This window comes from Fistularia commersonii, chromosome 11, assembly GCF_037954325.1.
Source record: "Fistularia commersonii isolate RoL2024-O1a breed Wild chromosome 11, RoL_Fcom_v1.0, whole genome shotgun sequence".
NCBI lineage: Eukaryota > Metazoa > Chordata > Actinopteri > Syngnathiformes > Fistulariidae > Fistularia > Fistularia commersonii.
The window spans coordinates 11183429-11206752 of record NC_141294.1 but is presented as its reverse complement, the minus strand read 5'-3'; the positions used below and the strand labels follow the sequence as shown (position 1 = coordinate 11206752).

Sequence of the window (23324 nt, the reverse complement as noted above, 5' to 3'; positions counted from 1 at the left end):
TTTTGTTGAAACTAGGTGAAGTGACGTTTGTCACTGTGATGTATCCAGTGAAAAACTGAAAACTAGCAAACTTTTGTGTGCAGGGTATCACATTGCAAAGTACAACTTGTATTACATGTATTACCGGCCACAATACAGAGGTGAGTCACACACACAATGGGACCTCCGACCCCCCCACCACCCTCACTCTTCCTCTCTCCCATCAGCTTCATCAGACCAGGAACGCCGAGCGCTGCGAAGAATCGACCCCTGCAAGGCAGCCGGACCGGACAACATCCCGGGGCGGGTCCTCAGAGCTTGTGCCAGTGACCAGTCGCATCACAGTGTGGTGTGGCAGCACCACTGCTCTGGACCGCAGACGCCTGCAGCGAGTGGTAAAGACTGCGGAGAGGATCACCAGAACTCCACTGCCATCTCTGCAGAGCATCTAGCACTGCTGAGTCCATAGAAGAGCTGCTTTTATTGCCAAGGACCACAACCCATGAACATGGACTGTTCACACTCTTACCCTCTGGCCGGAGGTACAGGAGTGTGAAATGTAGAATGACAGGACTGAAGAACTCGTTCTACCTGACAGCCATCAGACTCCTAAAGAGCTGACGCTCATTCTTCTTTTCTGCACTTTAAATGTATCACTGCACATGAAACTACTGCCATTTAAACTGTACTCACCGTTGCACTTTATAAGTTGCACACCAAGCTGCGCTCGATGTTTTACTTGCATTGCCAACTCAGTTCATATTTAGAATAATGTTTACACTACCTATTTATTCTCAATACAAATGCACCGAGAACAGCAAAGTAAGAATTATATCTCAATTACATATGACAATAAACACTTTGAATCTTGAATTGGCAATAACCAACTTGAGAATGTGGGTGACTAATTAGTTTCATCAGACAAAGAAAACCACAATTTTCCAAATAAGAGGTGGATACCAATTATGAGAGTGAAGGCTTCCCTTAATCTAGAAAAAACAAACAAAATGAATGTTATTTTCATGCAGTATAAAGTAGCGACTCATATCTGTCAATCACTGATGATGTTTTTTCCGCCCTGCTTTTGTGCTATTCACGTCCCGTTTGTTGTGCTCATCTGTCTCATTAGTCCTGTTCCGCCTGCTTTGCTTCTTGTTGTATCATTATTTCTCCTGTATTATTACGCAGAAATAGAAACCTTCATTATCAGATATACTTTTCATGTACAAACAAAAAAATATTTTGAATGACTCAAACAATTGTGTTGTGGCTTGTGCCCCCGTGTAGCATTAATGATCCAAAATATACAGGCTTCCACGTAAATCAAATTGCGTCGCAGGAACCCCCACATCACACAAACCACCCAGCTTTTGTTCGATACGTAGAAAACACCTCAATTATTTTCAGTTCTTTGTGTTGGGTGATATCGGCGTGCTGTCTCTCGACCAAATCGCCCATGCCATAGTCACGGATGAGAACGATAAATAATTGACATTACTGATCAGATACCGGCGGTAGAAATGGTTGATTGTTTGTGTGAGCCGAACGTACATTGTCTCCATACGTATGCATCAAAAAGCATGCCTAAATTGCAATCCATACCTGCTGATAGGAGCATAGCCATCTCTGTTTTCAGAAAGGTTCAAAAGACTTCTACAACACTAGCCAGTTCAGAGGCATCGCCCCCGCTCACTTCAGATGGGTAGATCTTCGTCTTCTTCTTAGGTGTGGTAAAACACATGACCTGCTACCTACTGGCAAACAACCATGTCTAAAAAAAAAAAAACAGCCATCAGAAGACGGGTTTTCCCGGCTGGGCAAAGCAACGGCTACGATCTGGGAATAAATCCAGACAGCCAAGCAAAACAAATCAGATCCCCGCATTCTCTGGCCTGATCTTGCAACTGCCTAAGGCTCTGCTCGACACCGACCCATTGCTTTTACTCTCAGTTTTTTCCATGTTCCTCCCATACTTAGATATCAAAAATCTTTTATGTTTGCTAACCAACTCGGGACATCCCGACTGGATGACACCAGCTGGAGATGGTCTGTCTCCCCTGTTATCTTCACAGTGGCGTTCCATATTGTCCTATTTGGCGTGAGACGAATGAATCAAGGATTGAGGGTCCAAATGGGTCAGAGACTCCTAACCCTATGAAGTTACATGAATTATTTCATTAACCTTTGTCAGACAGCCGTATACACTGCCAGACTCCCATCGGAGGCCTGAAGGGCTGCCATCGCGGGACCGGACGACACTTACATCTACTTTTTATTGGCTGGTGAGAAAATTCCCGTCTTGGCGCTTCGACCTGTCTGAAAGCTTTGCAAGGCTCTCAACAGCTGACCTGTCTGACAGACAGATGGCTGCCTCAGCGGCATCCCAGCCTACAGATGGTCTGAACTACAAATGACCAGAGCTGCCTTTTATGGGAAAGTCAACCCCTATGCGATATCACCTTGAGGTTGGCTCCCAAAATAGACAACGACTATGTAATGAGATGGCTTCTCAGTAGTCTTTTGAACCTGTTGCTGTTTTGGGAGAAACACTTGGAAACTCCATATGAAATTCAACAGATCATCGATTGACCATCTGTCAATCAGACAGATTTTATTTACATGGCATCAAATCACAGAACAGTTGTCTCATGAGGGTTTTCACGTGGAGCGTTTCTGGAAGACCACCCTTTAACAATATTTGTCAAAAACCCAACATTCCCCCCTACCTGAGCAAACACTTGGAAAAAGTGGTGTGAAATTTACTGTCCAGAAACCTGGGACAGATCTGATCTCCATTTTGGTGTCTGTCTTGACTAGTTGGGGTAGAAAGAGAAAGAGAGCGAGAGAGAAGGACAGAGAGCTTGGAAGCAAGAGAGTAATAGACTGGGGTCAGGCAAAAATACTGTATCTCATAACAATAAAAGTGCGAACACTTAGGTGAAAAAAGCTTGAATATTCATAAAAGAAATAACAATGGTGGACGTCTGGCCGGACCGCCGCGGTAAATTAATACATGCCCTCGGAGAGCCTGCAAAACAAGAGAACCCAGGGATCCAGCAAAAGATATGAGGTTGATATCAAGCATTGATGAAGGGACACGAGTGCAGACAGGATATGAAGAGTGGGAGGAATGAGAGAAGTGCATCATGGGATAGCGCTCAGCAGAGTAAGCTTCAGGATATTGTCTGGTGCAAAGAAGAGGCCTTACAGCGGGAGAAACAGAAAGGCTGAGCTTCCTCATCAGTGGTGACAGTCAGTTATCTGAGCGTAGATCAGATTGACTCGCTGGACATCCTTTCTAGCTTCAAGGCAACACTGGCTCCAGGCAGGTGGCGCCACCACCGAGCTCTGCCCTCAAAGGGGGAAGCCGCCCTGAAAATGTCCTCTGGTCCACCGGGAGAGCCTTCTCTTCAAGAGGAAATGACAAAACTATAGGTGGATGCTCTTGAGGTGGACGGCGGGCTCTAACCTAACTGATGGAAATTGGCTGTACAGGCTGAGCTGCAGCCCTCCACCCCACAGCTTCTGAAGACCCTCTGCATCACGGGCTCTGAGCATAAGGTCGAGGCAGAAAAAGAGTCTCCGCTACAGTGTGAAGAACATTTTGTTTGTTTAGAAGTTTATTAGGACAGTGTACAATTACATTAAGCACAGAGGCAGAGATGTTTGTACCAGATTGTAGCTCGTAGCTAATTTCCATCTGTAGTCCTGGACAATACAAATATAAAACTGTACAAAATAGACAATATATATAAAATATACAGATAGGCAATAAAATAACTATACAATATATAAACAGGCAATAAAATATGTATTTTGTGAGTTGAAAGTGCTATTGTTGTGATATTGTTGTGATATTATCACTTTGGTCATTAGGGGGGGCGTCTGGCATTGTTAGTGCGAGCATGTTTGGTGCCCCAGAATCCAATTTTTAACCGCTTGTGTGAAGGTGTGAAAATCAGTTATGTTCTTTAGATTGTCCGGAAGCCCATTCCATTCTTTTATGGCTTTACAGGAAAAGGCAGATTGAGAAAAGGCAGACTTTCTTTTAGGAACATTGCAGTCTCCTCTAGACACCAACCAGTGGGGCGGCGTTATGTAAAATTTTGTGGACCAGATGGATATCAGAGTACCTGATCAAGTTGTCGAAACTTAATATTTTATATTTTCCCAAGATACGGCAATGATAATAGTGCCTTGGCTTTTTATCAAGAATTTTAAGGGCTTGATTATATAAAGATCTCAGGGATTTTAGGGCTGTTACATTAGCCTGAGACCAGGACGATATGCAATATAAAATGTGGGATATGATCGTGGCATCAAGGTTGGACTTTGCAGCTTCCAGTGATAACGCGTTCCTGATCTGTTGAAAGTTCGAAATGTTAAACTTCAAGGCATTACAGGTCTTTTTAATATGATTTTTAAAACTAAGTGAAGGGTCCAATATGACACCTAGATATTTGACCTCTTCAGCGTTTTCGATCATACGGTTATTCACCTGAATATTTGGGAGGACATTCTGAGTTTTTTCGTTTGAGAAATACATTGAGTGTTTTCTCCTGATGAAAAAAAATGATTATAAGTGAAAGTGAAAATCCAAAATGTCAAAAGTTTTGAAAGTCCAGGAATGAAATACGTGAAGTTAACCGTCATGCAAATAAACCCAAACTAATGTTTGGAATATAATGTTTTCAGCTGCTTCCTGAAGGTATGACAGGAATCTCAGGAGCACAAAGAGGAAGAGGAGAGCATTCCAGAGTGGAGGGGCAATAGCTTGAAAAGCATGTAGAATCTGAGTTTATTACTCTGGAGACTAGTTGGGAGCACAAGGGAGCAGGCCAGCAATATATTTGAGTCTTTAAAAATGAATGACAACAATTTTAAGTGAATAAGGAATGTGATCGGGAGATCGTGTAATCGGGATGCTACAACGTGCGTAAGTGAAATAAATAAAAGATTGCCTGTCAGTCTCCAGTTTCAAGGTCTGCATCCAAACGAAATTTCTGAACATTAGTTTTGATTACATAGATGGAAGAAAAGTTCATTTTTTCCTCATCAGTCTGCAACCAAAGGGTTAACTGAAAAAGGAAATAACCTACGCGTTTTCACTCCCAAACTTGCATCAGATACCGACGTGTTTAGATACCCTTTCTTGTCATTTTTTGACAAACCTGGGGGAAGCGTTTACCTGGGGTGCGGTGTCATTGGAGCAACGCGATTTCTCATTTAGAACAGAAACGTGGAAAATACAAACTCGGCTTTCATTTAGATCAGATTTGGATATAGATACACATGTACGTGTAGACATGACGCTGCAGGATCATTGAAAAGGAGTTCCACTGCGTTTGTATGTGACGCTGAGGGCATCTTCCTCATTCGTCTGGCTGTTGACACATTAGGAGTGAGAACTTGCTCTAATAACGTGTTAATAATAGGCTGGTATTATGTTTTGAGCAAATGTGTGTGCGCATACATTTTACATGCATTTTTATGTGAATGTTGCTTGAAAAGAGAAATTCTAGGATGCTCCCTGTTGTCTAGGAACAAATAACTTACAATATCAATTGTCTAAAGACACATATATATTATTTTAAAATGACTGATTTGGGAAAAAGAACAATAAATGCAGTCAAAAAATTCCAAATCTAACTGGTTTTTAATGATGGACAACTGGTGCGACAGTGATGTTGACTCATTTGAAATAAATGCAGACATCTGGCTCCATCTAAAGCATCTGAGCTTGTCTATGTAAACAAGCCTAAACTTTTGGAAAGTCTTTAAAAGGGGCATCTGGATCTTTTTTAGCTCATTTCTATTAACTGAACAAGGTGCAATGATGCTGAATGAAAGTGAAACACCCGGCACCAATGCATTTTCTTTTTTTTTTTTAGTATTTCTCTCCGGGAGAGATGCTTTCTCAGTTGGCCCTGGGGGGTAAAAGGCTTTTAAAACTGGTACATTTATCTCACTATGTAGCTAATTAAGATGTATGGCGACACAACCAATTAGTTCCTGCATTCTTCATAAAGTGGACCCTTAGGTGACACTCATTAGAGCAAACCGCGGTCGGCAAACAGGCCAAGATAAGCAATAGAAATCCCAAAGAGTTTGGCTGATGCGCTAAATGAAACTTTGAATTCAAATAAAATAAAATAAAATAGAAATCAAATTAGTGGATTATGGAACAAACACACATGAGATGGCCAAGACAGTTAACACTGGCTAGCATTTGAGGAACTCTAGCATGAATGAATGAATGCTAGCATGTAAAACACAATTTCTTACAGCCAATGATAAATATGTATTCGTGTTTTTTATTAACTAATCTTTTTGTCAGGCGTAAATTTTGCCGTCTTTTCCGTCTTTGATTTTGTTTCATGAATTAGCTGCCATCATTATTTTGATTCATGGTCTAACAAGGCTTAACCTGCTGTCTTAGAGGTGGGGGGGATTTGCAGATATTTTTTTCCTTTGTTAGGTGAATGATATTTGCAGAAAAAGGTTAGAATTACAACAATAAAGTAACCAAAACAGCTCTATCCTACATATATATGGAAAAAAAAGTCTGATTATATAAATATGCAAATTTGATTCTGGTTATAAGTTGAACTGCCAGATGCTAGATCTCTCAGTCTTCACTATTTAGTTCATTCTCTATTTTTTATTGTTTTGAGTTTCACTCAAATGTATTAAAAAATTGGGATTGATATTGTGTCTTTAATCAGGTTGTTGGTTGTTGGCTATGTTGAGGTTGTTTAAATGTTTAAACTTTTTTGTAATAGATGTCAAAATACTTGAAGTCATCTAGTTTGATCAACCCAAATTCCTGGGACCATTTTGACTTTCTGACAATGTGTCATGTTTATATTAAGAACTGTGAGAAGTGCATCTTCCTGCCTTCTGCACACCTCTCCGGCCTTTTTGTGTAATAAAAAGCATGTAGAAAAGTTTGTAACTCTTGGCGTGTGACCCTCTCCAATCTAAATGATCAAAAATCAACATGCCATCTTATGGAGTTTCTTTGTTTCTTTACCTCAGCCTTATAAAACTCATGTCATGGAGCAAAAAATATATGGGCAGTAGCCGGGGGTCGGGGTGTCGGAGTCCAAAGCTCCGCCTCTCCTCTGACTGACTGAACAAGGAATGCAGTTCAGCTCCCACTTATCTCTTAGTTTGCTTCAATTTAGTAGGAAATATCAAAAACTGACGGCTAATAATCATATTCCTGAAGTATTCTTATAACCCACTTCTAACTACATTTTCATTCATTGTTTGAATATTTTCAAGTCTTGTCAGAATGTTATGACTGTCACTGTGCCTTATGTTCAAAATCTCAACATTTCTAGGGAAAACAGCTCACTGATAAATCAAGAAAGGAATTGTTATATTGATCAGCGATCGTTGTAGTTGGTAGCTGCAGCAGGATAACATTACCCTTGTCATATGATCAAATAATACAAGAAAAAGTTTTTAATCAACTCTTAATGCTCAAATCTCAGTAACCTCTTCTATCCTGTGATTCAAGCCCCTATATAGAACCCTTACATGTGCAATGTGTGAAGTGAGATCTCTTAAAAAAAAGTTTCCAAAGGAAAAAAAAAACCAACAGATGTTTGACAGAAACTTGACAGTTGCAATTGTGAGATTTTATTCTCATAAAGCAATCAAAGTAGTGAATATTTTTTTTCTATAAATATAAAGGTTCTCTTCATAGCAAATGCAAAAAAAAAAAAAAAAAAAAATTACTTCAAAGCCATGACTATTGTAGAGCCTTCAACACAATAAAAGGATTATTATGAAACTGGAAGCACCATTTGACAAGAGCACAAATCAGTGTGCGCGTTTTTGTGTGTGTGTGTGTGTGTGTGCGTGCGTGTACGCATGTGTGTGAGTCGAGCCGCGCTGACAGCAGTGGCTCTGCATTTCAACACAAGGCTTCCTTTCTCCTGTGGCGGAAGACAAGCGAGCTGCTGGCTGCTCCTCAGTCCCCACAGTGCACACGGCCACATTCACAGGGCATCAAATTACCTCCTCTCTTCTTCACTGCGAGCACAGATGCGACCCCAACCCGCCCCTCCACGCCACCCCAATGATCCCAGACCAGTGGTTCTTAACCTTGTCGGAGGTACTGAACCCCACCTGTTTTACATGCGCATTCCCCGAACCCTTCTTTATTGGATCGAGGATCGTTTCGTTGATGGGTACAAAGAACAGGGAGAGTAGCCTTTTCATCGAATCTGGCTCCCTTCACCTTGAATTCAGCAAGCGCTATGTTCTTGTAGCTCCCATCTCCATGCAGCTTAAGGAAGCTTTCTCTTAGTTTTGCCGGTGCTGGACTAGAATTGCTCATCTTGTCATTCTAAATCATACAGTTAGGACATCGATTCCAATCACGTTCCGTCATACATGTGAATCCGTATTGTACGTATTCTTCCGACCGCTTTCTTTTTTTGCCCGACATAATTAGTATGAAGGGATTAGAATATTAAGAAAGAAATCACATGACGTACCATCACGACAGTCACAAGTTACTACAACTGAGCGCGCCAAAATCCCTGCAGCACGGATAGGCCAAGCTATGTAGCGTGATCACCTGCAGCCAGTGATGTCATCACCAATGTGTGTCTTGACCTCCGCCGAACCCCTGAGACTGACCCACCGAACCCCTGGGGTTCGATCGAACCCAGGTTAAGAACCACTGTCCCAGACCCAGTGATACACCGTGTTTACATGTTCCCGACTATAAGATTTTTTTACGCTAATCAATTCACTTATTCTTCCTTATCATGTCCATTTCTTCTTTTTTTGTTTTTCAAAGTAGAGTCTGGTCCAGTTCCAGGTAAATCTGGATTAAAGTAACAGGCTGTAATGCAAACACCCAACCATTACTACTCACACCAAGATACATTCATACCCCTTTTGCAAACCTAAAAGCGTCGACCATTAAAAGACAGGACTGATTCAGTAGAACCTGAACTTTATAATCCTCATCGGTGAATTACGCTGCTTTAAATCAGACCAAATTAATTTCTTCAACAGATGGACAAAAGTCCAAAGTAAAAAAGACAGAGTTGAAAAAAGTGCATTCCTAGTTGTTGCTTTCCCCATTATTATGTGTATCCTGCGTTCAAATCCGACCATGAAAAAAAAAAAATTTACCTCCTTCCTATATTAAGCAACCGAACTCATCACACTTAATTCAATTAGTTGAAAAGCCACCAATGTTAATATTTAGCCTTATGAAACGTTAATATTTAGCCTGATGCTAGCAATATCAGCTGCATATTTTAATGCAATCTTGCAGTCGCAAGCAAATAGTTTTGCATGCGTAGAAATTCAGCATATAAAAATATAGCATTATTAACAGGCAGCGCAGGAAATCAAAGCAATGCTCTGTTTTGGGGTTTTTGGAGAGTAGCCCAACGCAGTTTTTATTTTTGAAGAGTAATTATTAATAAAAGAAATGTCTGAATTGCTCTCCATTTGTTTGATTTTTCAGCTATTTTACTTGACAAAATGTTTTCAGTGGGTTCCTCTAAGATGACATTTATGGTGCAAATTAATGGATATTCGATATACACTAACATCTGATTATCACCGAATATTTTACCCTGTTGTTTAAAAAAAAAAATCGTTCCACCCGGTCGTCTGTTTTTTTTTATGTTTTCCAAAACAGCAGTATTCATAATGTACTCCCAGAAAGAAAAATTAAGACTTAAAAATCGCTTATTCTTAAATGTTTCAGCCCTTTTTATTTGACACAAATTAGATTTGATTACCACCACATGGTAAATTCTCATTCCATAATAGCCCCTAATGACACTGTTAAGATTTCTACTGCTCCAGCTTCTGGTAACCAAGTATCCGGATACTAATAATCCCCAGAACGTTAAATACTCAAGTCCTTGTGTGTGTGTGAGTGTTTGGGGGGGGGTGCGTTTTTTTTATCTTGTATGGCAATTTTAATATTCTGGTCTGTTTTGATAACTCGCAGTGTAGTTGATTATCACTGAGCTACCCGCTCAGCGATAAATAGAAATTCCACTTCAAAAATGCTGTGAAGGAGAAACTAACTTGTTATAGCCGTTGCGCTGGGTCGCATTCGACCGCCTGCTTGTGTATTTTTTTTTAAGGAACTTCAGCCCAAACCGGACGCTTCCTGTTGTGTCGTCAAGAAGGTTTGGGGGAGGGTGTTAAACGTCTCCGTGATGGAGGCGGCCCCTGCAGTACCGGAGGGCCTTCGGTGCCCGTTTCAAGGTTTTCATAATGTAGTGAGAAGGAATTCAAGATGTGCCGATAAAACAGAGAAAAAACATGGAGCATCACCAGAGCCTGACTAATTTATACGACAACTGATGCTATTGGCCTGTAAGACATTTATAACTGTGTGTTAATCAGCCATGAAATCCTTTAAGATGAATGTATGAGGTCAAAATATTTGACTTTTTTTTTCCACGATTGGGTCGGAGTGTTTCAGAATGCCAAAGCTGACTGTTAAAAAGTATTTTCTTATGAAATCCTTCTATCTGGAATAATTCAGACTCTTTTTCTCCAGCGTTCAAACATGAAACGTCAAAACACGTGCAGATCAACCCTGAAAATTCAGTTTTACATGTGTTATAATTGACATAAACACATTTTGAATAGACTTTTTGTTAACTGTCCGATAGCAGCCCGGCTAATTTGACTTTGAATATTCTAAAGAGGTAAGCCACTGACTTTTGACATTTTCTGATTCTTGTTCTTTTTCAAGACGAGGAGTGAAAACGCAGAAGTGGGCCGCCGATACACAAGCCAGGCCCTTCTCTCACCGGCGCTCGATTTAGAAAGGAATGTTGAGGCTGTCTGGGCCGAGGTGTGCGGCGATTCAACCGGCGACCTGTACGGCCCCTCTTGCCACTCGCCGCTTTCATTCGGACCAACTGCTTGGCAGACGCGCAGCTGCAAATTGCAATGAGGAGGAACCGGGCCCACGAGGAAGCACTTGGGTTACACGGGACTACACTAGAAATAGCAGGCCGATCACACACACACACACACACACACACACACACACACACACACACACTGAATGTGAACCGGTCCGCATGGTGTCCACAGTAAGTCAGGTCATGGGACTGCTGCTGCATCCTTCATGGTCAGCTGGCTCTTTGTGATGATTAATTCCATTATATCCAAAGTAGATAAAAACATGATTGTTTGTTTTTTTTTTTTTTTTTGTCGCTTTTTTTTTTTTCAAAGAGAGAAAAATAAAAGAAAAATCTTTAAATACAAATATATACTTACAAAAATTTCACAAATGAGTATGTACATTTAGAAAAAAAAAAACAAAAAAAAACAACGACAATTAAAGTCTCCTGTAAGTTCGAGAAAAGCCGAGAAAAAAAATGTGAAAAAAAATTTTAAATGGAGGTTTAATATTGAGTGAGGGTCCCCGTTTCACACGGTGGTCTCTCCTTGTTTACTGTTGGCCAGTCTTGTGTAAAACCTCCTCCAGGAGTTGAGGGTCTTTCCTGACCAGATCCAGAAGCCGGAGGTGATGCCCACGATGAGCGTCATCAGATATTTGATCATGAAGACGGTGAAGTCGGGGCTCATGTTGGGGTGGCTCTGCACGGGACACGGCACGGCGTAGGTCTTGCACGTCTGGCCGATCCACGTGCGCTCCCACTGCTCTCGGAACGCCTGCTCGTAGAAGTAGCACGCGATGACGATGGTGGCGGGCACCGTGTACAGCACGCTGAAGATCCCTATCCTCACCATCAGCTTCTCCAGCTTCTCCGTCTTGGTGCCGTCGTGCTTCATGATGGTCCGGATGCGGAAGAGCGACACGAACCCGGCCAGGAGGAAGGACGTACCGATGAACAGGTAGACGAACAGCGGCGCCAGCACGAAACCCCGCAGAGCGTCCACGCTGTTGACGCCCACGAAGCAAACGCCGCTCAGCACGTCGCCGTCCACCTGGCCCACGGCCAGGATGGTGATGGTCTTGATGGCGGGCACGGCCCAGGCCGCCAGGTGGAAGTACTGGGAGTTGGCCTCGATGGCCTCGTGACCCCACTTCATCCCCGCCGCCAGGAACCAGGTGAGGGCCAGGATGACCCACCAGATGGAACTGGCCATGCTGAAGAAGTAGAGCATCATGAAGAGGATGGTGCAGCCCTCCTTCTTGGTGCCCTGCACCACCGTCCGGATCTCCTTGTCGAAGCGCTCGTTGCACACCACCCTGTCCTCCAGCAGGAACCCGGCGATGTAGGCCACCGACACCATGGTGTAGCACCCGGAGAGGAAGACGATGGGCCTCTCCGGGTAGCTGAAGCGCTTCATGTCCACCAGGTAGGTGAGCACGGTGAAGAGGGTGGAGGCGCAGCACAGCACCGACCAGATGCCAATCCAGATGCGGGCGAACTTCAGCTCCTCCTCGGTGAAGTACATCATCCCGTGGGAGCGCCTGGGCTCGCAAGGCGCGCCGCAGTTCTCCTGGCCCAGGAAGCGGTAGTTGAGGTAGGGCGGCACCCGCAGCGACGCCGGGCACATGAACTGCCCGTTCCAGGGGTCGGCGGCGGCGGGCGCCCGCTCCGTGGGAAGCGGCGGCGCGCCAGGCGGCTCGCCGCGGTCAGACATGTTCTGGCCCACGCACAGCTCGCCGGCGCCGTGCACCGGGAACGACTCGCACGCCAGCGTGTCTGGCCACTGGAAGCCGAACTTGTTCATGAGCGCCTCGCAGCCCTGGCGCGCACGCTCGCACAGGGAGCGGCAAGGCGGCAGCGCCTGCTCCAGCACCGTGCACACGGGCGCGTACATGGAGCACAGAAAGAACTTGAGGTCGGGCGAGCACTGCACTTTGACCAGCGGGTAGAACTGGTGCACCTCCAGGCCCGCGTCCTCCTGGTTGGTGTGGCCCAGCAGGTTCGGCATGATGGTCTCGTTGTACGCGATATCCGTGCACAGCGGGATGGAGATGGGCTGGCAGAAGCCGTGCTCCGGTATGGACATCCCGCGATCGCCGCCGCCGCCGCCGCCGCCGTACTGCCCTCGCACCGGACGCGTCCCCGCGTCCAGGAGCAAAGCGGCGGAGAGGTATGTCCAAATAGCGCGGCGGAGGAGCGCGCCGGAAGCCATGGCGCGCACCCGGGGCCGCTCCGCTGCGTTGCGGACTTCACCCCCCCAGCCCCTACTCCTTTTTTTTTTTAGGACTAACTTGCGGCTCCGCTCCCAAACGCCAGGATACTTCCCTCTTTTCTCCGGCTTTCCTCTCTTTTTTTTTTTTTTTTGCTCGATTACCCAGCCGCCGTGTTGGTGCAAAGGGGGTAAACAAAACAAAACAAAAAAAATCCACGCCCCCCCCTCTTCCAGCTGGCCTCGATTTTCGATGGCAAACGCAAAAACAATATCCACCGCTTTTTTTTTTGTTGTTGTTGTTGATGTTGTTAACCGTTAATCCCGGAGAGCGGCGACTGCGTCCGCTGCCGACGTGCGTCTGAGCAGACCCGACTCGCTGCTCTGCGACTGACTCCCGTGGTGTCAAGCGCAACATTCCGAAAGCACACGCATCCGCTTGATGCCTTCAAAATAAAAGCTTCTAGAGTCGGGTGGAATAGTGCGGATTACGGGGAGTGGAGAAAAAGAAGGTGAGTGTGGAAAAGAGGTGAAGAAAAGCGTGCAAACAGGCTGGATCGGGTGGAGAAAAGCGTCAGAGGAATATGGGATAATATCGTATCAGCTGGAATGAAAGGAAAGGTGTGCAAGATGGAATATGAGTCTGGTGATGTTTATAGTTTAGAGACAGTGGCAAGGAGAAAAAGACAGAAAGCAAATCCAGAGGTAGCAGAGATGAGGATGATGAGGTTCTTTTCGGAACTCACAGTGGTAACGTCATGCCGAGATGGTTTGGGCATGTCCAGAAGAGGGCTAGTGAATATATTGGTCGGAGGATGCAGATGTTTGAACCGCTGATCTGGAGGCAGAGAGAAAGAGAAGCAAGAAGATTTCTGGATGTATTGAAAGACGGCATGAAGTTAGTTGGTGTGAAAGAAGAGAATAAAAAGACCCTGAGGGAACCATTCAAAAGTAAAAGAAGGAGAAACTAATATGCATTCAAACCCAAATCAGAACACGAATCGCATTCCAAATCTGTATGAGAACCAGATGTATTGATCAGATATGCTCACACGTTCAAAGAATTTGGCTCAGGTTGATGGTTACACTTCACACTGACATGAGCGTAAACAACAATAACTGGACATGAAAAATATCAAAATACAACATGCAGAATGCAAAAGATTTATGGACGGAGTGAGAGAGGATACGAAGGAAGTTGGCGTGAGAGAGGACGATACAGAGAATAGGGTTAGATGGAGAAGGTTGATTCGCTGTGGCGACCCCTTAAAGGAAAAGCCGAAAAGAGAAGAGGAAGAAGAAGAAGAAGAAGGCAATATCTTTAATAAAGGGCTAATCCCACAGTTATTGTGTTCAATGCGGGAGTGGAAATATAAGGAAATTAGATAACGCTGCAATTGCAAAAATCTGCCTGTCTGATATGATAATATTTTCAAAATGCCTGTGTCACACATTTATTGTAGCCAGTGTGACAATAAATGGGAGCATGGGATAAGATGTATGGATATGTATGGATAATGAATAATGATAATAATGATAATATGAATAATAGCAAAAAACAGCAACAATATATGTAGTGGCAAAAAAATAATCACTTCTGGGCAGGTACATATCATACTTTATGTCGATAAGTTGAGGAAGAGCTGGTCATGCTGTCATGCAAAAGTGTACAATGATGTTTTGTGTATATACAAATGTATGTATACGTATATGTATATACATATATATACATATATGTACAGTTTACACTATACGCACTTACACATTCAAGGACAGCATAAGGAGGTATGAACAGACATTAAATACAGATTTTAACGGAAACAATGAAAATATAAACAAAAAACAATACAATTGACAAACGGGAAAAAAAAATAGATGACATAATATATATTGTTTTTTTCCACAGCTCCTTCAAAACACATGCAATGGATCAGGATCCCTCTGTAACGTGTGGCACAGACATTCCAGTTAGCTAACATGTACATGGGGGGCCCAGGGAGCCCAACTGAAGGAGATAATTAAAATATATTCATAATTTGTGTTTATCCTGCAGAGTTACGAAAATGAAACATTGGTGGATGTGTAGTAACAAAAAGAGTTGTCGAAGTGATACACAGAACTAAAGAATTGGCTTATATATTTAAATGTTTAAATGGTATACATAGTCTTTTATAAAGTATCACGTTGTAATAATAATAGTCATTTTGACGGTGAAATGTTACACCAGCAGGATCATTTATGCAGAGTAATGGTTGACCAAAAAAAAACAGAAAAGGCGTTCTGGGTTGACATTTTAAGACACCTAAATTCTGTAATGTTGTGTGAGTCGTACACTTCCGGTTTCTTCCGTTCTTATGCTTACTAACTTTACCAAGTTTTCTCTCTCTATCTCTCTCTCTCTTACTCTCTCTCTCTTTCGCTCCCGCCCCCAGTCTCCCTCTCCAACTTGGGTCTCAGGGTTTTCTCAATGTTCCCTCATTGGGGTTGATTTCAGTTAACTGGAATCCTTTAGAATTAACTTTGGAGTTAACTTGAATTCCATTGAAATCCTTACTGCCGGTATCACTCTTAAAGGAATATCCATGAGTTTCTGCGGGTTCATGCATTCATCGTATGTAAACCATACAATAAAACAATGTCAAGGCAGATACTGATACAAAAAAAACATTAAAAAAAAAATCATAAAATCTGAGCTCAAATTTGTATGAAAAAAAATAAGAAAATTGCTACTGTTCAGTTGAAAACCATTTTTTTCACGATGCTGTTGGTAGAAGTTGCATTTACTCTGAGATTTGGACGCAGTTATAATTATAATAATTATAATTACCATGTTTTTAACTATTGCAATATTTACTGTGTAATAACGTGAAGTTACTGTGTGAATGTAATTAAATAAAATGATCTAATTATTTTTTGGCCTGCATTGGCACTTTCATCTGTACGCCATGAAACTCAAAGGTGAAAACGAAGAGGAAAGAAGCAGTAACATTTATTCATATATTCAAAGCAGTTTCAGTTGAATCTGTATTTTTAACAGGCATTGAAAATTGTTTCTATTTTTTATGCAATTGGTTGTTAGTGCAGCTGAGAAGAAGATTGTCCACGAATCCTGAATGAATGAAGATATTCTCTTCCATTATCTGAAATTCCATCAGAATCACGTGCGGTCGCCAGTCTGCATGCAGGTCAAATGCAGCTTGATAAACTTCCTCGGGTCACATCGAGTACCACTTAACACTGTCAAGTGAAATATGTGTATATCCCTGAGCAGGGAAAAATGGGAAGAAGGTGAAAATTACATCTGTCAGTCTGTTTAGAGATAACAGGAATACTTCTACATTCACTTATTTGCGGGGGAGGGGCTCAAAATTATACTGCCAGACTTTTTATACTGCCGACTCCTTGTGCTCAGGAGGAAATATACGCAGGTTCCCACGGGCCCTGGCTTGATCTACTTCACGTCTCGCTAGGCGTCCACCATTGTCATTTCTTATCTGTACATTAAAGCTATTATTGTGTAATTTCCATGTAACTGTCAGCTGTACTATTATTAGTAAGAGATCATTTGTGTCTCTCCAAACCCTTGAGCTCCCACTGTCTCTATCAAACTCTTGCATCTTATCTTTCTTTCCTCTCACGCTTTCTACACCAACCTGTTGAGGCAGAGGGCCGCCCACATTGAGCTCAGATCCGTCCCAAGGTTTTTGCACCTGTAAAGGGCACTTTGTCGATCATTTGAAAGCCTGGTCTATTTATTTTACATGGAAGCTTAACAAGGTAACTGCGATTTGACTCGACCTCGTTAAAACCGACTTGACTTCACATGCGGCTCGGAAAGCGCTGAGACGTGAAGACAAAAAATATTTCCTTCTGCTGTCGTAGGTCGAACCGATCGGAATCTGACAAAGGAGACGAGGCGTGCTTTAAGCGTTAATAAATTTTTTATTTCAGGTAAAACAACATTGAACAACATTTACAGAAGGACATTACATCTTCCATAATAACATTACATACAGGTTTGTAACAAATGATGCGACAGCAATTCTACTGTATACTATATTGCCTCACTTGAGTAAGTGACGGATGAAACTTCTGTTCTGCTCTTTTTTTTTTTCGTTTCCAAATCACCTGTGAAAATGCATTAGTTTTCAGTGCAGCATACAAAAAGAAAAAGAAATCTTCGAAAACACGTATTTGTGCCTCCGCGCGGCCAGGATGATACCGTTGCCAGACCGATTCCTTTTCTGTCCACACGATAAAGAACACCAAAAATAGTTTTGCGTATTTATATATGATTTGTATTTAATACAATAGGGGACATTTAAAACCCTCTGTACAAATATAGTGGAAGCATCATCATCATTATCATCATCACCATCACCATCATCATCAATTTACACCTTTGATATTTCTTGCTGATCGTTATTACCTGTCACGTCTAGTCACAGTGTTTAATGTGCAATTCTTTCCTTCACTGGACTCTAGTTGGAATATTATGAAGAACATTCAAATTGCTTCAGGGAGCCTGCCGATGCAGAGTTTTTGCGCGTTCCACGTTCCACGGCAGGTAGACAGGAAGCAGCGGGAGAGTTTGAGGGCAAACCTACCGAAAAATAATCATCCTGCCGCTAAGACTGTCCGCAACTAGTTAAAGCTTCACAAGGCCGGGCAATTTTAAGCTCATCTCGGGGGGAATTTACCGTCTTCAGTCACACGGCTTTACGAGAGGCTGCCCGCCTCTACGCCCTAATTCTAGCCGCTCAAGCACAGAGCAACATGATGAAGCTGTTGGTACAATTTTTACGATTGTGAGAAAGGGTGAGAAAGCATAGAGCGCAGCACACATGGCTGGAATGCCATGCAAATGCACACTGTTATCTTTTCAGTTAAAAGAGGTATTGGGAATATTTTTGAAAGTATCAATGAAAAATATATATTTGACTCTGGGATGCTACTTTTGTGTTGAGAAAAACTGAACTGCCGATCGGTGGACCGATTGAACATTGGAGTCTGCACGGCGTCGTGTTGGAAACACCAACAAATGTACAGGATTGGAGGAAAAGTGACACGTACGGATAAGTGCATTTCCAAAATTCTAATATGTGCTAATCTTACTGGTACCCATATTTTTGGAAGGTCCAAGGAAGGAAAAGCAGTGAAACAGTCAGAAACAGTCCAGTGGCTTCGCTCTTTGGAGCTACACACAATGTAGATGCCCAATGGGGATAAAATACCAAACTACAGAATAAAGGAATTGGGTACACACTGGCAAACGAAAAGCCAAACTTCTCCTTTAGATTTAGCGCACGACGCAAAGTATTTTGATTGTAATGTAAACCCTGTTACTTTATTTGTTCACATTTGATAACTAAAGTTCCTCAAAATCTAGAGAACTACGGGATTGTTTCTATACCCCTGAGACACTGGGTTGGATTCAGCCAGATACTATTTCTTGAGAAAATATAGACACCAAATACATAAAAAAAGAAAAAAAAATTGGATTGCAAGACTGGGAAAATAACAAATATTCCCTTAAGACTATATACGCCTGAATTATATCTTAATCCAAATCCCTAGTAGACAGGATATACTGCATGATTTCTCCATATATATATATATATATATATATAAAAGGAGAAATCATGCAATACCAAATGAAATAAATCCTCTCTTAAAGTCAGGAACCTCCCCAATGAATCTTTCCCTCCCTCTGAAAACCGCAGGGTCAGGTTAAGTTTAGACTCCAGATGTAGCATCAGAGGACTGGAATGATTTATTGAAATACTGTGAGACCGGTCTCTCTGGTAGCCATTGTTCACTTTCTTTTTCCTTTATTTGTTTTTATAGCTTGATCCCTTTTTGAAAGCATAACGCCCATCGGCCCATTAACGTTTATGTAAAAAAACGTGGCGGTCAATCTTTTATTGCCTCCAACTGTTTAATAGCTTGGTTAAGCGTCGCAGACCGCTGTTGCTATTTGGTGGCTTGATTGGGTTTCCCGATAGTTCCTGTACGGAAGAATAAAAACGTACATTTTGGGTATGTCAGCTGGTCATCTGAAAATAGCTAAAGTTAGTTTGAAACCGCTCATGCTGTAAATATAGTCCCGAAAAAGTCGCCATCGATTGAAACGATGCACAACTTTGCAGCTCTAATTGGTTACTTTATTACATTGGAGGAAAGACGCCCCCTCCCCTGTCGACATCGAGTGGTTGCTGATTGATCGTGATTACCTAACAGACACAAAACAAACAAATCGCATATTTATCGGAGTTGTGTGGAGGAAGAATCTGGCAACGCATGCTGTTGAAATTCTGTGAAACTTATCCGTCGTTCACTTTGTTGCCGGGTGTTTAAATTCATTCAAGTGGGATTACTTCGACTTGTAAGTGCATTAACGCTTTTCGCAAAGTGCGTAAAAAGGTCGGGGGTGACGGCGCGGGACGATGAATCTAAAGATTGCTGAACTATCATCAAAATGATAGGCTGGATCCGAGCCTCAGATGAAATTGCAACTCGACATGCCCCCCCCCCCCCCCCCCGCCGCCTTCTTCCTAAACGCCGGCCCTCCATATTAATAACGATATTCGGCACGCACTGCCGCACTGCGAGGGTTCGGAGGAGGTGTGAAATTGGCCTATGACATCCTGGGGTCTTTATCCAAATCAATTATCGGCGGAATGTGAGATCAGGGGAAGCTCATTGTTGAATTTACAGGACTTAGCATGGATATACAGTTACAGTTACCGGGGTTCCCCCGAATCCCCCCCCAGCATCTTCGGTCATTTCTTAGGTCTTGCAGAGTCCATGCCTCAATTGGAGCTCCTTAAAGAAGGGGCAGGTTAGGTTTAATGTTGTGATTTATCAGAGTAATTACCTAATTACAGAACGTTAATCGACCAACTTTTACCCCGCTTCTGAAAGCCAAATGCTTTTTGAACCAAGTCAGGACACTGTCATCCCGGATGCGCCATTCGTCCGATTTGTTCTACCTTTTGTTGCCATGTATCCATAAACAGCTTCCGAGACGAACATGGCAATGAATGAGGATTGTTTATGTAATAAAGCCGCGTATTTTTTTTTGCTTTATGAAGTATGACTTCACGGCCAGAGGATGGTTACGTCCTACGAGTATCTGGAGGATAGCCACAAAAGCAAAACATAGAATTTCATTATTTGACAGACAATTAGGCAAATACTGTTTAAAGTGGGAGGGGGGAGGGGTCATTTATAATATAAATAAGTGTGTTAGTCTACGTGGGTTTTGTGTGTGTGTGTGTGTGTGTGGGAGAGAGAGAGAGGCCACTGAGTGACTGTGATAAATAACCTCAATACTTAATTATTCATTTTGTTGTGTTCACAAGTGCTATTTCCAATGCTAGTCAACAGTGCACGGCTGATATCACCGTTCCAGTTGATTGACATTAGCTAATTGATAGTATTTTAAACCACCCACCCTTCTTGGATGGTGTGACATCTAGAGAAATTTCAAATAAAGTGTTGAAAAAATAAAACAAAATACAGTCTAAACATCAGAGCGAGGGTTGTGTGATAAACATGTGAGCTTAGATGAAGTAAAAAAAAAAGTTCCAAAATTTATAAAGTGTGTGTGTGTGTGTGTGGAGCACGTCCACCACGTACACATATGTGCATATAAGAGCGTGTGCACAAATGTGCAAGCATACACACACACACACACACACACACACACACACACAAGCGTACCACTCATCCACAAGCTCAGCTTACCAATGTAACAGAAAAGCTTCCATTCAACTAAATGGACCGATTGAAAAAACATAAATCCCACATTTGGGATCAAATATTGCAGATTCCCAGATAATATCAGAGAAAGAGGAGGGAAGGATTGTCACGGGCCTTGGTGGTTTACCTTTTGTCATTAGCTCATATAATTGGATGGAAGCACTGATGTTTTTTTTAGCTATTGCCCGTGTTTGTATACACTTTTGGATACCCCACTCTGTCGCACACGAACACACAGACAGACACAGACACACACACACATAAACAAGCTGTTATCAGGTAATGCACTGCATATACATGTTTATACATGAGCGGTGCTGTTCCTGTAATGCTATGCGCGCATCGTTGATATCCGATGTGAAAAATAATATATATCCGAGGGGCTTTTGCGGTCACAGCAAAACAAAAAAACAAAGAAAAAAGAAAGAAACTGTATTGCTTAGTAAGAAATTTAGATCCCTGTACGGCAAATCATTTGATGAAGATTTAGAAGTGAAACAAATAGAAAAAGCTAATGGAATAGATGCATTATCAAAAATAAACACTTGACTCCAGCCAGGTGCTGGATCATTCCAGAAGTATCGTTTTAAGAGTTTGCTATTTTTGTTCTGTAGTCAATGAAAAAAAAGGGAAAAAAATACATCTACAACGCAGCAGACCATTGACAAAAAGAAGCAGTACAAACTGTACACTTTTGTGTTTTTCCAAATGACAGCACATTAATGTTAGAATAAACTTTTAAATAAAATATTCAATGAATGCATGGCAATCAAAACTACAAAAATAAAACTTTAAAGATGCCAGAATAAAGAGGGCTAACTGAACAGGGCAATCAAATAAGAAGAGGACTATATGAAAAAACTATGAAAAATATGTTGATAAACAAATACTACCTTGATCACCGACTGCCTACTAAATAGACTTAATACTGTTGAAATTGGGTGCGAAGATTGGCTAAAGTTACATGTATGATATATTATTCAGATGCCTGACTTGGATAAAGTGAATGTACAACACTGACTGGGGGGGGTCGCTGCTACAGAGTTATAAATAAGCGAGGTTCTGCTGGTTCCAGGTAAGTTCCTTCGTTCTGTATTATGATGAAGAGAAGCGTCTTCAACTGCAGGTCATTTAGTAAGAAAAAAAAGCTCAAACAGATTTTGTTCAAAACGTCAATGAAAAGAATGGGGGAATGCAAACATGGGTGGGAAAAAAATCCTTATATCTCACTCAATTGAGGTGGAATCCTGGAAACGATGATATGCTAATTTTGGCAAACATTACATGAAACATGAGGTAAAAACAACCAAAAAAAGAACATTTTATGTATATATATATATATATTTATATATATATATAATGGAGTCTATTTTAAATTAAAATGACTTTACTTTTTGCCGGTGATCAAATTTATCATATTTCTGCTCTTTTATTAACCAATAGGACTGGTACAAAATTAAGAGTATGTTGGTTAGGTTATCAACCTAATCATTTAAATTTTTAAAATTTACAATGATTAGATGGCTGCTCTACAATTCAGATGGATGGGGATTTCAGCACTGGAACCAGCGGAATTGCGAATACCTCCTCTTATTTTGCCAATTTATACAGTCATCAAATAACATACTACACCGCCTAGGAGCCCTTCATTATTGTCATTTATATTTTTCTGAATTTCCACAAAGCAGATGAAAAAGAAAACTTTAACAAGTTTTTTTCTTTGTCTTTGCACAGACTGCATTGTTTTGGTTGTATAGATTCCTTTTCAATGTCATGTTATATCTCCAGTATGTGTTTTTGTATGTATTTTCACAAGAGCGGTATAGTCGTAAGAAGATGTAGCAATATTAAAATTGTCCATTATATAGTTTCTAGATGAGTATATTGTACATACAAATATACATTCTTAAACAGGAGGCTTGTTACAAACACCAAACACAACATGTACCAATAACAAGTCCATTTTATATACTGTGACAATGATATATGAGTCATTGTTACCTTATAAAAAGTAAACAAACGTTGTAAATGAAATCTTCAGTACCGTCCGCAATGCACACATGCATCCATATGTGTACTCTGTTTCTCATGCAGCCGCCACGCACACACACACACACACACACACACACACACACACACACACACACACACACACACACACACACAAAAGCTCGCACTCTTTGTGAAGGTAATAAATAAAGAGAACTGGGGCTCTTTCATTCGTTTGGATCCTCCATCTCAGCACCTTGGCCTTCATATTTCCTTATAACGTCCACCTGAAACATACAGAGACAAAAAAAAACAAAAAAAAATTTGTTAATGATAATCCGCTTGCCAGCAATGGGTCAAAGGTTGCGGTATTTGAGACAAATTAAGAACAGAGCAATAGTCCTTTACTCTTTGGCTCTGGGGAGATTTGAGGCGAACCCTGCAAAAATATGTACCAGTGGTAGAAGACCCAG

At 41.8% G+C, this 23324-nt stretch overlaps 2 protein-coding genes across 4 annotated transcripts in view; both read right to left on the bottom strand.

The window, feature by feature from the left end:
- Positions 1 to 8772: 8772 nt before the first annotated feature.
- Positions 8773 to 13465, bottom strand: fzd1 (frizzled class receptor 1). Its single transcript, XM_086154910.1, has one exon. The coding sequence runs from the start codon at positions 13099 to 13101 to the stop codon at positions 11419 to 11421; it is 1683 nt and encodes a 560-aa protein (XP_086011036.1). The 5' UTR covers positions 13102 to 13465; the 3' UTR covers positions 8773 to 11418.
- Positions 13466 to 21894: 8429 nt separating this feature from the next.
- cdk14 (cyclin dependent kinase 14) overlaps positions 21895 to 23324 on the bottom strand; it is a 166510-nt gene continuing 165080 nt past the window's right edge. For all 3 annotated transcript variants that reach the window (XM_086154908.1, XM_086154906.1, XM_086154907.1), the window contains one exon: positions 21895 to 23138. The gene's annotated coding sequence lies outside the window, so the exon portion shown is untranslated. The remainder of the gene's footprint in view (positions 23139 to 23324) is intronic.